Source organism: Ostrea edulis, chromosome 6 (genome assembly GCF_947568905.1).
Source record: "Ostrea edulis chromosome 6, xbOstEdul1.1, whole genome shotgun sequence".
In the NCBI taxonomy this organism is placed as follows: domain Eukaryota; kingdom Metazoa; phylum Mollusca; class Bivalvia; order Ostreida; family Ostreidae; genus Ostrea; species Ostrea edulis.
Genome location: NC_079169.1, coordinates 93,137,459 through 93,152,190, shown reverse-complemented (window position 1 = coordinate 93,152,190; position 14,732 = coordinate 93,137,459). Strand labels below are relative to the sequence as shown.

Sequence of the window (14,732 nt, the reverse complement as noted above, 5' to 3'; positions counted from 1 at the left end):
AGTCTACAAACATCGCATTAACCATTCATGTGTATGTAAGTAGTCTACAAACATCGCATTAACCATTCATGTGTATATAACTAGTCTACAAACATCGCATTAACCATTCATGTGTATGTAAGTAGTCTACAAACATCGCATTAACCATTCATGTGTATGTAAGTAGTCTACAAACATCGCATTAACCATTCATGTGTATATAACTAGTCTACAAACATCGCATTAACCATTCATGTGTATGTAAGTAGTCTACAAACATCGCATTAACCATTCATGTGTATGTAAGTAGTCTACAAACATCGCATTAGCCATTCATGTGTATATAACTAGTCTACAAACATCGCATTAACCATGAATATGTATTGTAGTTTAGCTACAGACATCGTAATAACCATGTATATGTATATAATTAGGCTAGAGCCATTGCATATACCATGTATATGTATATAATTAGGCTAAAGACATTGTATATACCATTTATATGTATATAATTAGGCTAGAGCCATTGTATTTGTAATGTATATGTAAGAAATTAATCTGCAAACATTCGTATAAACCATATTGTATACTACTTAGTATGCAAGCTACAAATATCGTGTGAACCACACACACACACACACACACATACATACACACATACATACTGTACATACATACATTGTCCTTAGTTTCATTGTTGTTGCAAATAGTCAACGGTTAGAAATATTAACAGAATTTAGTAGTGCTTTTGTGAAACAATAATCAGACAATAAATGTACGATGTAATTCACTTGATACCTGAGTGGGCAGTGTAACACGTAAATCCAAAATACGCAAAATTCCATCACCGGCGACCACTTAACCCGGGACACTTCACGTGCCTAGTTCTGTTCACACTAATTAAAAATAGACTGTCTATAACGAAAAGTAAATTTGGGATTAAAGTTAAACAGATTAATGAGTAATATTGAAACCAATGGCCAGATTTAAATTGCCATTCACTGTGAGGTTTGGGGTCTTGTTCTGAAACGACTGTTTTTTGTTCCGGCAAGTGAACAGTCTGCGAAAAAGTACAGACTGTATAACAGTATTGGAAAATAGAATAGATGAGATAAGTTTATTACAATTTTGGTCCCAGAGGACATAACAGCAATGACAAAAAAGAAAGGACCTCCCTACTTTAGCTGTGACATACGGACCCCCGATGATTTAGCTAAACATTAAAGTTTGAATTATGCAATTTACAATGCCCCAAGATGTTCATCAATACCTTAACTTAGAGGCTTAACATTTTATTTTACTAAAAAAAAATCGTTAACATTAAGAGCTATGCTGTCTTTTGAAGTCGGGGTTGTCTGCTTTTGTTCAATCTCTACTGATATTCATTGAATGACCGGTTTTTTAAAGCCTTTGTTTATACGTAGCACAAGGTTGTCCAAATTTCTCTGTTCTGTTATAAGTCGTTTTTATAATAAAGAAAATTATACCCCAAAGGCAAGACTGGATAATCTTTTGCTGGTGATGAAATTTTGAAATTCATAAAAATAAATACAATAAAAATCTGCAAAAACTAAACGTTTTCTTTCTACCTCGTTTACCTGTATTGACCCTGGGTAGTAATTCTGTAGTTTGCAGGTTAAGGATGACCATTTAAAACTTAGTTTTCTGCCCCTATCTTCCCATTTCCCAGGGGAAAGGATATACATCAGTGTTTAATATTTACCAAAAAGTATAATAGATAAATCATTTTTCTTTGAAAAGAAGGGTGATAAAAAGGGACCACAAGCTACAGCTAAAGTGGGGAAGTCCTTTCAGAAAATACTAGTAATACATCATTAACTACAATCTACATGTAGAAGTTATATATGGGAAAGAAATACATATATGATTGGCAAATGGGTGTATGGACATTATCAGTGTTTTGCAGTTTGATATCATCACCTCTTTTTCTGAAAGTTTTAACTAGATATTCACTCAGTTTAACAATCACTGGTTTGCCTTCATTAATCATCAACCAAATGAATTTATCCTTATTTGTTAAAAAGATAAATTTGGATTTATCATGAAAAAAGCCCAACATATTTCTCTCTTCAACATAGAATGGACTTCATTTTTTATGCACTTGATAATTTTAAATTTTGTCTTCACTATTATATTTGTAACACAGTGTTAATTGTGTGCAGTGCAGCAATGTGAACTCTGACGATATACATGCTTGTTACTTATACTGTTATAACTGTAATGATTACTAGTATAGTGTGCATGCCCCCAAGGACCCTTGATTGGTATAATAAACATGTAAATATAAGATACCTTGTCCTAGTGTTAAATCTGATAAAACATATGGAGAAATCATTCATCACAAGACTTTATATAATTTTACTATTTTTATTAAAATAGAATGTCTTACTCTATCGTTGCCGGTAAAGCCACGTTCTGAACGTCAGTTCGTTGTGTGACCCGTTCGCTTCCTGTTTCTTAGTCAATACACGTATAATTCCTTGCCCTTTGAACCCCAACAGGTATCCGTTACGTAAGTACAAATCAGCGCTACTGCCCCGGGGTCGCGATTTGTCACATCCTTAAGGTACCCGGTAGTTGTTCAAAACATGCAACGTTGGAGAAGTCGTTCAACTTAACACCTGTGATGATACTAGTGCAATGAGGTTCACTCAATACTGAAGAAAATTAACAATCTGCTAACTTACCACTTGACCAAAAATATTGGCCATGGCTCTGTTATTTGTTTTAACATTTTTGCTTTGTGGAAATGCTGTGAATGGACAATTTGAACGAATGTTTCAACAAAATATTGTCGATAACCCACCTGACACGGGAAAAATTCTGATCCAATCTGAGCTGAAACTGGAAACCTTGGTAAGTTTTCTGCGGCCATGAGTGCTGTACCAATCTTACTACACGCTCTCAGGTTCAGACGTTTTAGATTATGGGGTGTTTCCCTTCAAAATTAAGTTCTCAGTACTATATCTAAAAAAAAAAAAAAAAGAAATACCTGGTAAATAAATAACATTATAATGTATATAGTCAGAGAAATATTATGGATTTTGATTGTTTGTTGAATTTGTTTTTTAATTTGCTTAATCACATGCTGATCTAGAAATGATATTTACTATGACACAGTAAATTACAAATCGTCTTGTCCGTACATCCACCCCCTCCATTGCAGGAGATGCCAGAGGACTGTGCGAAGAAGGCTATCATTGGTGACACGCTGGTATTGGATTACGAGGTACTTGTATGTGGTCTCTGATAGTTTATAATTTCATCAACTGACAAAGCCGAGCTTAGTATATAATGAAGAAAATATATACGAGGGTTTGTCCCCCAAACAGGAAGCCGATGTAACAATGAAAATTTGTCACATACGAGTGAAAAACAGTCGCCAATATATATACATGTATTTATAAATACCTTAAAAACACCAATATTTTCACATATTCCATGTGTTTAAATAAGAAACTGGCAGCGCATTGTCACAAAAAAATGCAATTAAAGGAGATTTTAGTAGGCATTAATTTGATAGAAATAAACATTGGCTTCAGATCATCAAATATAACGTGTGTATGCATAACTTTTCAGAAACGTTTTAATTCCTTCATTCAAACTAACAACTGTGTAATACAATTAACGGGACCCTGGTTTCTTTTTCATTCCTGCTGAAGACAAATTACGACGTCATGTCAACATGCGTCATCCCAAGATTGAATATATTGTATAATGTTTAACGTCCCTCTCGAGAATATTTCACTCATATGGAGACGTCACCATTGCCAGTGAAGGGCTGCACAATTTAGGCCTATACTCGGCGCTTACGGCCTTTGAGCAGGGATGGATCTTTATCGTGCTACACCTGCTGTGACACGGGTCCTCGGTTTTTGCGGTCTCATCCGAAGGACCGCCCTACATAGTCGCCTCTTACGACAAGTAACGGGTACTGAGGACCTATTCTGACTCGGATCGGCGAAATCATTTTGTTGTAAACTGAAGTTGACTACTGCAAAGACCCACGATCTGAAACATAAACACACCAGTGCACTAGTGTTTACGAGGGCTGATCGATATGTAATGTGTATTGTACGATATCTCAAAAGCATTCGACTCAAATAGTGAAATGAACATTACATTCCTTCAAAGTATTCTCCGCGGTTTGAAATACATAATTTTAACCTCTGAATCCATTTCTGAAATGCGTCACGGTACGCTGATTTAGGGAGACCTCTGAGGCACTGACTGGTGGCTGAGCCAAGGGCTTGTCGGGACTCGTAATGACGACCAGGTGAGAATGTTTTAAGTTTTGGAAAAGTAAAAGTCGCATGGGGCTAGATCTGGAGAGTATGGTGGGTGCGGTAATACGGTAACCTTCTCCGACTTCAAAAATAGCTTCACAAGCTCAGATGTATGTGGTGGAGCATTATCCTGAAGTAGACAAACATGCCTAAATCCTGACACAGGGCGTCGTTTATGATAATATTTCTTGAGCTTTTTTAGTATAACATCTCGGTAATACCGACCTGGAACACTTTTGCCCTTCGACACCGGGATTTGTACGGCTCTATCATCATATGAGAAGAATATGCATTAAAGAACTTTCTTTGTGCCTATGGTTCTCTTGGCAACTACAGGCATTCCACCGTGTTTAGTTAGCCATATTTTGTTTCCAATTTTTTTTACTGGTTCGAAATAGTGAACCCACGTTTCGTCACCAGTAACAATGTTTGCAAATTGTCTTTGATTGAATTTGGGAAACATTTTGAGCATATTGCTTAGCGGTTTGTACTCGTACAAGTTTTTGGTCACCTGTCAATATAAGCGGTATCTATCTGGCAGAAATCTTTCGTATTTTCAAAATGAAATGCACCCGCGATAGCGATATGCCAACAGCTTTGGCAATATCACGAATCATGTATCTCCCATAACTATCAATTATTTCCCTGACTTTTGAGACATTTACCTTGCCTGTTACAGTCACAGGTTGACCAGATTTTGCTGCATCTTTGACGGACTCTGTGCCAGTCAGAAATTTCTTTCTCCACCTACGAACTGTCTCATAAGATACCTTATCAGACCAATAAACTTCCCCCATTTCAGTAAAAATATGCATTACCGAATGACCGAGTTTTGTGCGAACTTTTATATAAGCTCTAATTTCTTCAATATTCTCAACCCGTTTCCCAACCATTTTTACAACAGTGGTCAACGACTGGCTCTATTGAAATGACTATAAGTTTAAAACTATGTGAAGCTGAAGGCTCGTGTTTATACTTTTGGAAAGGTATTGAATAGAGCTATTCAAGAGTATCATCATCCATGAAATCGTGCAAAGCGTTATTGTGTTGTGGTACAATACACATTACATATCTAACAGCCCTCGTAAATAGCACCAATTTAACATGGAATTCGAAGAAACAAACTAGTAAAGAGAAGCAAGCCAGTTTTTTGTTGTTTTTTTTTGTTTTTTGTTTTTTTGCGAAAGAGTACATCATTTCGGCAAACAGATATGAATTTTAAAAAGATGGGATAATCACGCATGTATATTCAGAACTGATTAAACAAAGACTTGTAAAATAAAATTTCCATGAAGTTATAAATCAAAGAAGTCTAACTGGCGATATTAAGGTAGAAACCACACGCCAGTCTACTTTCGTTGACGTCAGAGGTTGCGCCGGGTCGCTAGACTTCAAAGGATAAACTGAAATATTGAAGAAGAAAAAAAAAAAGAAAAAAAAACCCAACAACAAGAAAAATAAATCCAAAAGCACAACTTCAACCCTAGCCACTTTTCTTAATATTTGCTAACTTGTTCAAAAGATACGAGCTACGTCTACGAAATTAGGGACAACCCTTGTATACAGGTGATGAACATCAGTAAGGCGCCTCCGTTTGATTTTTGACAGGGTTTAATAGATGGTGTAAAGATAGAAGATTCCCACAACACTGGGGAAAAGGGGGCCACTGAAAAAGAACCATTGGTGGTCCCTACGGGAAAAGGGGCCGTGATCCCGGGTAAGTGTTACGTTGGTGGTTCTCGAAAAAAGGACCGTGATCTCGGGTAGGTGTAGTGCTGGTGGCCTCCAAAGAGAAAGAGGTCATGAACCCGGATAAGTGTAAAACTGGTGACCTTCATATAGAAAGGGGTCGTGAACCCGGATAAGTGTAAAACTGGTGACCTCCATGAAGAAAGACGCCGTGATCCCGGGTAAGTATAACTAACAGTGGTGGTCTCCACGGAGAAAATGGGCGGTGATTCCGGTTATTTTAAGTATCACATTGGTGGTCTCCCGGGAAAAGGGAGCATGGACTCGGGTAAATATCACAATTGTGGTCCCCATACATCACATGCAAAAGAGTCGTAATTTCATTTGTGTATAACTTCAGTGGTTTCAATTAATTCAATTAATGTCTATATATTAAAGTACCGGTAGTTTTTTGTCAATAGTAATTGATACTTTAAACTGATAATCCCAGTAATCATAATGATATTTATTGATAAAATAATCCAGTTCTGATCCCCCTTTTTTCAGGACTAGAGGCAGGTGTACTGGGAATGTGTGTCGGGTGAGTCCTTCATCTCGTATTATTTCTAATGTCCAAAATACTAGGTACCTGCATTTCTACAATTCACTGAAAACGAAATCTTTTTTCACTGTAAGAAAAAATATACATGCTTGTTACATCATTTGAAGAGATTCCAAATAAAATCCCGGTCCAGACAATTTTTTTCTCCTTTCATAACTATACATGTACAAATATACATGTACCAGTAAGTTTTAGTTCAAGGGGCCCCATTAGGCTAAGACTTCTTGTCGATGTTAACCATTCTTTTTGACAGGGAAAAGAGGAAAATTGTTATTCCACCTCATCTGGCGTTTGGCGACAAAGGAGTCCCCGGTGTTATTCCTGGTAAGCATTTATTCAATACAACAGATAGTGACAAATGTTTCAAATGTATCTATTCTGGTCTCCACTGGGGATATGTTAATACCCAGTACCTTTTTGAAAAATGTCGCTGCTTTCACTTCACTTTTTTGCAGAGAACGCAGAGATAACGTTTATCGTGGTCCTGATGAAGATCGTGCCCAAGAGCTGGGGGGAGTGGTACGTGGACATCGTGTGGTCTGCTTGCTACGTCGCTTTCATTGGCGGAATTATTGTCCTCATGGGACAAGGCATCCAAGAAAAGAGGAAAGCGCTGAGGAGAGAAGCTAAAAGGGCGCAACATTACAACCGATAGGTCACGTGACATCATCCAATAGAAAACCCACCATGTGCCGTCAACGTAACAACCACCGGAAGTGAAGTTTCATCCAAAGGAAGACGCATTTCAAGGAAATGTTCCTATATTCTAATTTCACTGATGGAAATGGTGAAATTACGTGACACAGTGTTCTGAACCAGTAAAAACATCATTTATACACACACACACACACACATAAAAACAGCCTGTGATAAGTTTGTAAAAACATGTATATAATAAAATATTATTACTTAAACTTCGTAATTTTTTATAATACATATTCCTTTTATCAATTTGAAAGACATTCAGTTTTAAACATACACATCAGATCAGATAGTAATTACTTTGTCTATAATGGAGAGAAGATTCTAGATAGTAATTACTCTGTTTATAATGGAGAGAAGATTCCAGATAGTAATTACTCTGTTTATAATGGAGAGAAGATTCCATCAGATAGAAATTACTCTGTTTATAATGGAGAGAAGATTCTAGATCAGATAGTAATTACTGTTTATAATGGAGAGAAGATTCCATCAGATAGAAATTACTCTGTTTATAATGGAGAGAAGATTCTAGATCAGATAGTAATTACTCTGTTTATAATGGAGTGAAGATTCCAGATAGAAATTACTTTGTTTATAATGGAGAGAAGATTCCATCAGATAGAAATTACTCTGTTTATAATGGAGAGAAGATTCTAGATCAGATAGAAATTACTTTGTTTATAATGGAGAGAAGATTCCAGAAAGAAATTACTTTGTTTATAATGGAGAGAAGATTCTAGATAGTAATTACTCTGTTTATAATGGAGAGAAGATTCTAGATCAGATAGAAATTACTTTGTTTATAATAGAGAGAAGATTTCAGACCAGATAGAAATTACTTTGTTTATAATGGAGAGAAGATTCCAGATAGTAATTACTTTGTTTATAATGGAGAGAAGATTCCATCAGATAGAAATTACTCTGTTTATAATGGAGAGAAGATTCTAGATCAGATAGAAATTACTTTGTTTATAATGGAGAGAAGATTCCAGATAGAAATTACTTTGTTTATAATGGAGAGAAGATTCCATCAGATAGTAATTACTCTGTTTATAATGGAGAGAAGATTCTAGATCAGATAGAAATTACTTTGTTTATAATAGAGAGAAGATTTCAGACCAGATAGTAATTACTTTGTTTATAATGGAGAAAAGATTCCAAGAGATATTACCACAGGAAACCCTTAGACCTGTAATGTATGGCTTTCTCATCCCAAGGGTCACAATTCCGGAAAACTGTACACTAAATGCTTCAATATTTCGATTGCCCATCTTCTAATATACGATCCACGTACATTAGTAGTAGCACAGTGCATTCATCATCATCATTAATCCACTTCGTCCCATGGGGGACATAGGGCGGCTACAGTGGCTTTCCATCTCCCTCTGTCTTGTTGCTCAAATTCCACAAAACGTATACTTTACTAAACACCCCAGTTACACCATCCTGATTGACAAAATTCTCAGACGTCGAATTTGCCTGTTATAGGTTTGAATTCATATAAACTGGCTACAGCCATTGAATTTTCTAGTCTCTATACCAGAATTGCGTAATGATACAGATAAGGAAAACCGCTATCTGAAAAATGCCAGTTTATTAGTTAATATCTGCCATGACATTATCAAGTCTGTGTTTTCCTATTTGACACAAACAGTAACTCATTTGAACAACAAAAACATACATCATATGCAAGAAAAATGTTTACAAAGAAATTATAATGAAGCAGTACAATACATGCATATAATAGCGACAATCATTCTGTTGATACGAAAGGATTTGTTCAACCATTAATGAAAAAAACTTTCACCTCTGCATGAAATATTATGATTTCCAATACGTGTATTTTAAAATATTCAGTAGAATTTCGTCTGTCACAACTCCCCACTATAATGAAATTGATGAACATATTTTTCTTTGCACCTGAAGAATGAGTTGTAAGCTGCTCAGGACCCGTAGGTACACAGAAACAACGGTATGTAGCAGATGAAGTCGGTGGAATACGAATATCCGTAAATCATAAACAATTTGGCAGTAAGAATTTACGTGTATACAAAAAATGTTGGATGAACAGGTAACTTTTACAAAAAAGACATCCATATAATGTCATATATTTGTTCAAATTTGCATACGAGTAAAAACCGATTTTGCCCTGCACTGTCATCGAATACTGCTGAATTACAGGCAGGTTAGCAATACATTGAGAATGTACGTTATAATTTGCCATCATGATCATGACTGGATTGCAAACAGCAGAATAATATTTATACATGTATCTATTTTGACGACTTGTGTGAAAGTGAAAGTATAAACTACAAATGTTATCGGAAATATGTCAACACAACACATGCATTACAATGAAAGACTTTTATATGAAATTTGGAAGTGTATACGATTTTTATTCAACCTCACTCTAGAATAGCATAGAATCTAGAATACAATTTATTGGCCCATGTATAAATATGGATTATCTCCTACAGGAGTATGAAGTTACCTCCCTTTGTTACCATTATCCAATTTGGCCATTTTTCATATATCCTGTATATGACTTCATCAAATATGGTTCCAAAAGTTTTTGTATCACTTTACAATACCCTAGCTAGATATAAGATGTAAAACAGGATTATCATCTACTCATCATATCTATTTCAAACTAGTGATATATGTTGCCAAACTTGTGATTGGCAAAGCAAACGGAAATAAATTTTGTAAATCTGAAGGTTGAGTACTAGCATTAGGGTGTAAAGAAAACCAACAAAGTTATTCTTATAGTAAATCCATCTGACTCCAATGTAGTAAATTATAAATCAAAAGCTTTTGTGATAAATACAGCACAGGGGGGTTGCACTTTCGTAGATGAACCAGCAACCCAAGTAGTATGAAAAATATGTATCAAAATGTCTACATACTGTGTGCAAAATTAGTATAAGTATCACATCATTCAGGCTTTTAAAGCTATAAATACACATATATTATGCTAATGTCACTCAGAAATCTGTCAGTTGACTACGTTGTGGATAAATCCTGCATTCCTTCCATGATCACCTTCTCCGAGGAATCTGTGAATTTCTCTAGGAAGTAAGCTCTCTGAAGATTTGTGGGGAGGTTACATTTTCCTTCCCAATGTGCCTCATGGAAAGAGTGGGACTGAAACAGAGACCATTAGGCATGAACTTATCAAGGTCATATGTGTCAAAATTATTCCTGATCTGGTGTGATAGGTTCGAGTAATTCACAAGATTATGACCTCTAGAATCTCAGCAATAATTTGTTAGGGCTGTGTTTAATATCAGCGCATTCTAATGCAACTAATATGAACTCTGCATTTCAACAAAAATAATGTGAAAACATCCAGAACAACTTCCATTTTAATGAGAATAACAGTCTCCATGTTCAGATTTGAAGGTGTAAATGCTAGTTTTACAGTCACAAACATGCTGGTTGCATGTCACTTTCTAAAACTCAATTTGCTAGCACATAATTCTCAAACCTCAAGAGAGAAGCTAGTTATGCCTTAAATATCTGTCCAATGCTTGTGAAAATGTGTTCAATGTAATCTGCATTGATGATCTGGCAAAATAAAGTTCTAGAAAAAAATACCAGATCTACCATACCATCACCTGATGATCATACATGTACTAAGCGGTTTTAATCTCTATAGGGCTCACAAGAAAAAATTATCTCAATATACATTAGCTATTTTTTATAGTTCTTTTCGTTTGGTTGAACTTTTTCCTGTGGTAACAAAATATATTTCTGTATACATGTAGTGGTTACAAATATCTATCAGAAAGTTCTTACATTAAGAAAAAGTAGTCGGATTAAAATCTCACATCTCACTTGCTCCCGTATTTTGACCGTCATTGTGAAAACAAACAGATTATGGGAGAGATGTGATTTTAACCAGACTCGCAGAAGAGAAGATATCTGTGTACCTACCTGGACTGCATGGAAACACAAATAGAGTAAGTTTATGAGAATTTAGGGATAAATTACATACATATCAAACCTCTCTATGTTTCTTTATTAGATCCGTCATGTTTTATATGACAGGGGTGATGTCTGTATGATGTTTTGTGTAATTATCAGTACTTACTGACTTGACATGATGTCTGTATGATGTTTTGTGTAATTACTAGTACTAACTGACTTGACGTGATGTCTGTATGATGTATTGTGTAATTATCAGTACTAACTGACTTGACATGATGTCTGTATGATTTTTTTGTGTAATTATTAGTACTTACTGACTTGATGTGATTTCTGTATGATGTTTTGTGTAATTATTAGTACTTACTGACTTGACGTGATATCTGTATGATGTTTTGTGTAATTATTAGTACTTACTGATTTGACGTGATGTCTGTATGATGCTTTGTGTAATTATTAGTACTTACTGACATGACATGATGTCTGTATGACTTTTTGTGTAATTATTAGTACTTACTGACTTGACGTGATGTCTGTATGATGTTTTGTGTAATTATTAGTACTTACTGACTTGACGTGATGTCTGTATGATGTTTTGTGTAATTATTAGTACTTACTGACTTGACGTGATGTCTGTATGATGTTTTGTGTAATTATTAGTACTTACTGACTTGACGTGATGTCTGTATGATGTTTTGTGTAATTATCAGTACTTACTGACTTGACGTGATGTCTGTATGATGTTTTGTGTAATTATTAGTACTTACTGACTTGACATTCCTAGTCCACACTTTCTTACACCGACCATCACAGATTGGACAGGGGCGCTTTAAGGGGTAACCACCACATTCTCGGCAATTCTGACTCGAGACTCCATCATACCAGCACTTACCGCATCTAAATACAAGTGTCCGTAAAAAGTAATGTCCCTTAATGTAAGAACAACAAAAAGACAAACGGAATACTTTAACTACTAGTTGAAACCTACTACTGCTGAAAGGCATGAAAACCATTGACCTCTTGATTTCCATGGAAATTATGCCAGTCTACTGTTACCAATCAAAATTCAGCTCAATTTCTCTAACAACCCTCATCTAATGTTGTTGTTGTAGAACATAATTAGAATACTGTGATTTCAATGAACACCAATTTTCAGGATTGAACACAACCATGAGATTGAATAATCATTTTGAAGTGAGAGGAAAGAGTTAACAAAACTGAAATCTTTGGTAAAACTATTTCAATTTTGATGGATTTGCAGAAAAAACTAGATGTGTCGGCACAACATGAATGCCTTCACCTGCAGTAAAGTCAAATGAAGGAAATCCATCGAAGTATAGCATTGAATGTGGTATTCATACTGTATGTTACACACATTTAGTACAATGAAGAACTCAACAACAATCCTTTATACGTCTTAACAGCAATAAAATAAATCCTGTCATAACAGTAATTTTTCTACGTTAAAGTGGCACAACTCCATCAAAAATCTACGAAACGGAACAAACTTAAACTCGATCTGTAACTCATAAATATACACCTGCATACAAAAATCAGTTCAATATCTCAAGGTGTTTTGAAGAAAAAAATCTGGAAAACTAGGTGTCACAGAAGGATGGGCAAGGGTAATAAAACTATATGCCCCGACCACTTTGTGGCGGGGGCATAAAAATAGTTCTTGATTCTGTGACATGATTGATCGATGTCCACAAAAAAACTTTAGTCAATGAATTGTGACATCATCAGTCCCAGAGCATAGTAATACGAATTCATAAAACCATAGAGTGGTAATCCAGAAAGTCAGGTCACATCATCAACAACAGACAAAGATGGGTAATTTGTTATTGTGTGGGAGAATATTTGGATTAACTTAAAATTATAGGCAATTTAATTTCTCTCACAAAATAAGTTTTCTTGCTATATTTATAGTATCACCTTTCTGTAAACCTACAGGTGATCTGTGATAAAATTGTGACAGAATAATTCTTCCGTAATCCTACAAGTGATCTGTCATAAAATTGTGACAGGATAATTCTTTCGTAAACCTACAGGTGATCTGTGATAAAATTGTGACAGAATAGCTCTCCCGTAAACCTACAGATGACATGTGTCGATCTTCCTCTGATAAGCGTCTGACTTCATCATCTCCTCCACTTCCTCTTTAGAGAATTCTTTTTCCTCCCCCTCGTCACCGGTTGTGTAGAACACTGTTGCTTTTGGTCCATTTAATACTTCATCTGTTAATATGACCAAGCAATTTATCAAACTTGAGAAACTTTTTTATTGCACAAAGACTAATGTACAGAAATATCAATGGACACCAAGAAAATAAACACTCGGTAACATAAAACCTACATGAACCCCAGCTTTGAACTCTGTCCCATACATATACCATTTAATATATCCTGAATACTGTAAAACATACTTTTTTTAAAGCATGGTACTTATTTCTACTAAGTTCGCAGTCACTATTTCATACAAGTGGACTTAAAGTAAAAAAGGTATGCAAGCTATTTTAATGTAAGCCATGCCCATATATGCAACTCAGCGGAATTTTATATCCTGAATACTGTAAAACATACTTTTTTTTAAGCATGGAACTTATTACTTCTAAGTTCACAGTCACTATTTCATACAAGTGGACTTGAAGTAAAAAAAGGTATGCAAGCTATTTTAATGTAAGCCATGCCCATATATGCAACTCAGTGGAATTTCAAACCCGTAGACCAAACCAAAACGTGGAATAAAATATGTCTTCAGTACTTAAAAACTGAGCACATTCCACATTCAAGAATCCATAATCTGGTCCATAAACTGATGAAATGTATTAAATTAATAGAATGTAAAAATGTGCTATTCAGTATCTAAATCACAATAAGAGAAAACTTGATGAAGTTATCGATTATTTATAAGTAAAAAAGGAAAAAAAAGAAAACCTTCTCCCTCTGCTCCTGCTGTCATGTTAACATCCATGGGAACTAATTCATCATCAGGAGTATTGTCCTCAGCAAAGCCTTCATCTCCATCATCTTGTTGTGCTCCCTCCATGGTCTAATCCTAAGATGAACACCAATCAATCAATATATTTCACATCATTTTATATATATATAACTGCATTTTGGGGATATTATGTCTTTCAATAATGGGAAATGTTAATCCGTAGAGACCTTTCATATCATAAATCAATACGAAATATCCCCAAGTCAGAACACGAGAAGCATTCAAATGATTTAGATCTCGGTCTAGTTTAGCGTACATGTACTGGATAAACATAAAGCACAGGCCTTGATATGACAAGAAAATATTTTTGAATACACTCACGTGCTTAGACAACTTGATAGAGATCAATGAAATGAGAAATCCTTGATGACAACAATATCTAAATTCATGAAAATATTTACATTCAATTTGCCAAACCAGCAAACTTTGTTTACTTCCTGTGGTTTTGGTTTGCTTTTCGGAATACCGAGCCCGCATATTATTTCTCAAAATGAAATAACGCCTTTGAATATCAATATAATCATCAT

General features: G+C 35.2%; 2 protein-coding genes across 3 annotated transcripts; one reads left to right on the top strand and one right to left on the bottom strand.

Moving 5' to 3' along the window:
- Positions 1-2,592: 2,592 nt before the first annotated feature.
- LOC125646757 (peptidyl-prolyl cis-trans isomerase FKBP9-like) lies at positions 2,593-7,490 on the top strand. The gene is made up of 6 exons (XM_048873278.2): positions 2,593-2,856; positions 3,167-3,229; positions 5,895-6,003; positions 6,522-6,555; positions 6,830-6,900; positions 7,032-7,490. The coding sequence occupies exons 1-6, from the start codon at positions 2,710-2,712 to the stop codon at positions 7,229-7,231; spliced, it is 624 nt and encodes a 207-aa protein (XP_048729235.1). The 5' UTR covers positions 2,593-2,709; the 3' UTR covers positions 7,232-7,490.
- A 1,365-nt stretch (positions 7,491-8,855) lies between these two features.
- Positions 8,856-14,663, bottom strand: LOC125647689 (uncharacterized). 2 transcript variants are annotated; one of them, XM_048874462.2, is made up of 5 exons: positions 14,527-14,663; positions 14,142-14,262; positions 13,304-13,442; positions 11,973-12,102; positions 8,856-10,422 (listed from the first exon to the last, which is right to left on the bottom strand). In XM_048874462.2, the coding sequence occupies exons 2-5, from the start codon at positions 14,251-14,253 to the stop codon at positions 10,282-10,284; spliced, it is 522 nt and encodes a 173-aa protein (XP_048730419.1). In that variant the 5' UTR covers positions 14,254-14,262; positions 14,527-14,663; the 3' UTR covers positions 8,856-10,281. The 2 variants fall into 2 exon arrangements, with proteins under 2 accessions (XP_048730419.1, XP_048730420.1); XM_048874463.2 differs by having other exon boundaries at positions 14,607-14,660.
- Positions 14,664-14,732: the final 69 nt, after the last annotated feature.

What these genes read in the sequence shown, in the direction of transcription:
- LOC125646757 (XM_048873278.2), top strand. Translation starts at nt 2,710, where the DNA reads ATGGCTCTGTTATTTGTTTTAACATTTTTGCTTTGTGGAAATGCTGTG. An exon ending in GTACTGGGAATGTGTGTCGG is followed by an intron (nt 6,556 to 6,829) that starts GTGAGTCCTTCA and finishes TCTTTTTGACAG; the next exon opens with GGAAAAGAGGAAAATTGTTA. An exon ending in AGTCCCCGGTGTTATTCCTG is followed by an intron (nt 6,901 to 7,031) that starts GTAAGCATTTAT and finishes ACTTTTTTGCAG; the next exon opens with AGAACGCAGAGATAACGTTT.
- LOC125647689 (XM_048874462.2), bottom strand. Translation starts at nt 14,253, where the DNA reads ATGGAGGGAGCACAACAAGATGATGGAGATGAAGGCTTTGCTGAGGAC. An exon ending in AAGATCGACACATGTCATCT is followed by an intron (nt 12,103 to 13,303) that starts GTAGGTTTACGG and finishes ACTTGTATTTAG; the next exon opens with ATGCGGTAAGTGCTGGTATG. An exon ending in GGACTAGGAATGTCAAGTCA is followed by an intron (nt 10,423 to 11,972) that starts GTAAGTACTAAT and finishes TCTCTGTTTCAG; the next exon opens with TCCCACTCTTTCCATGAGGC.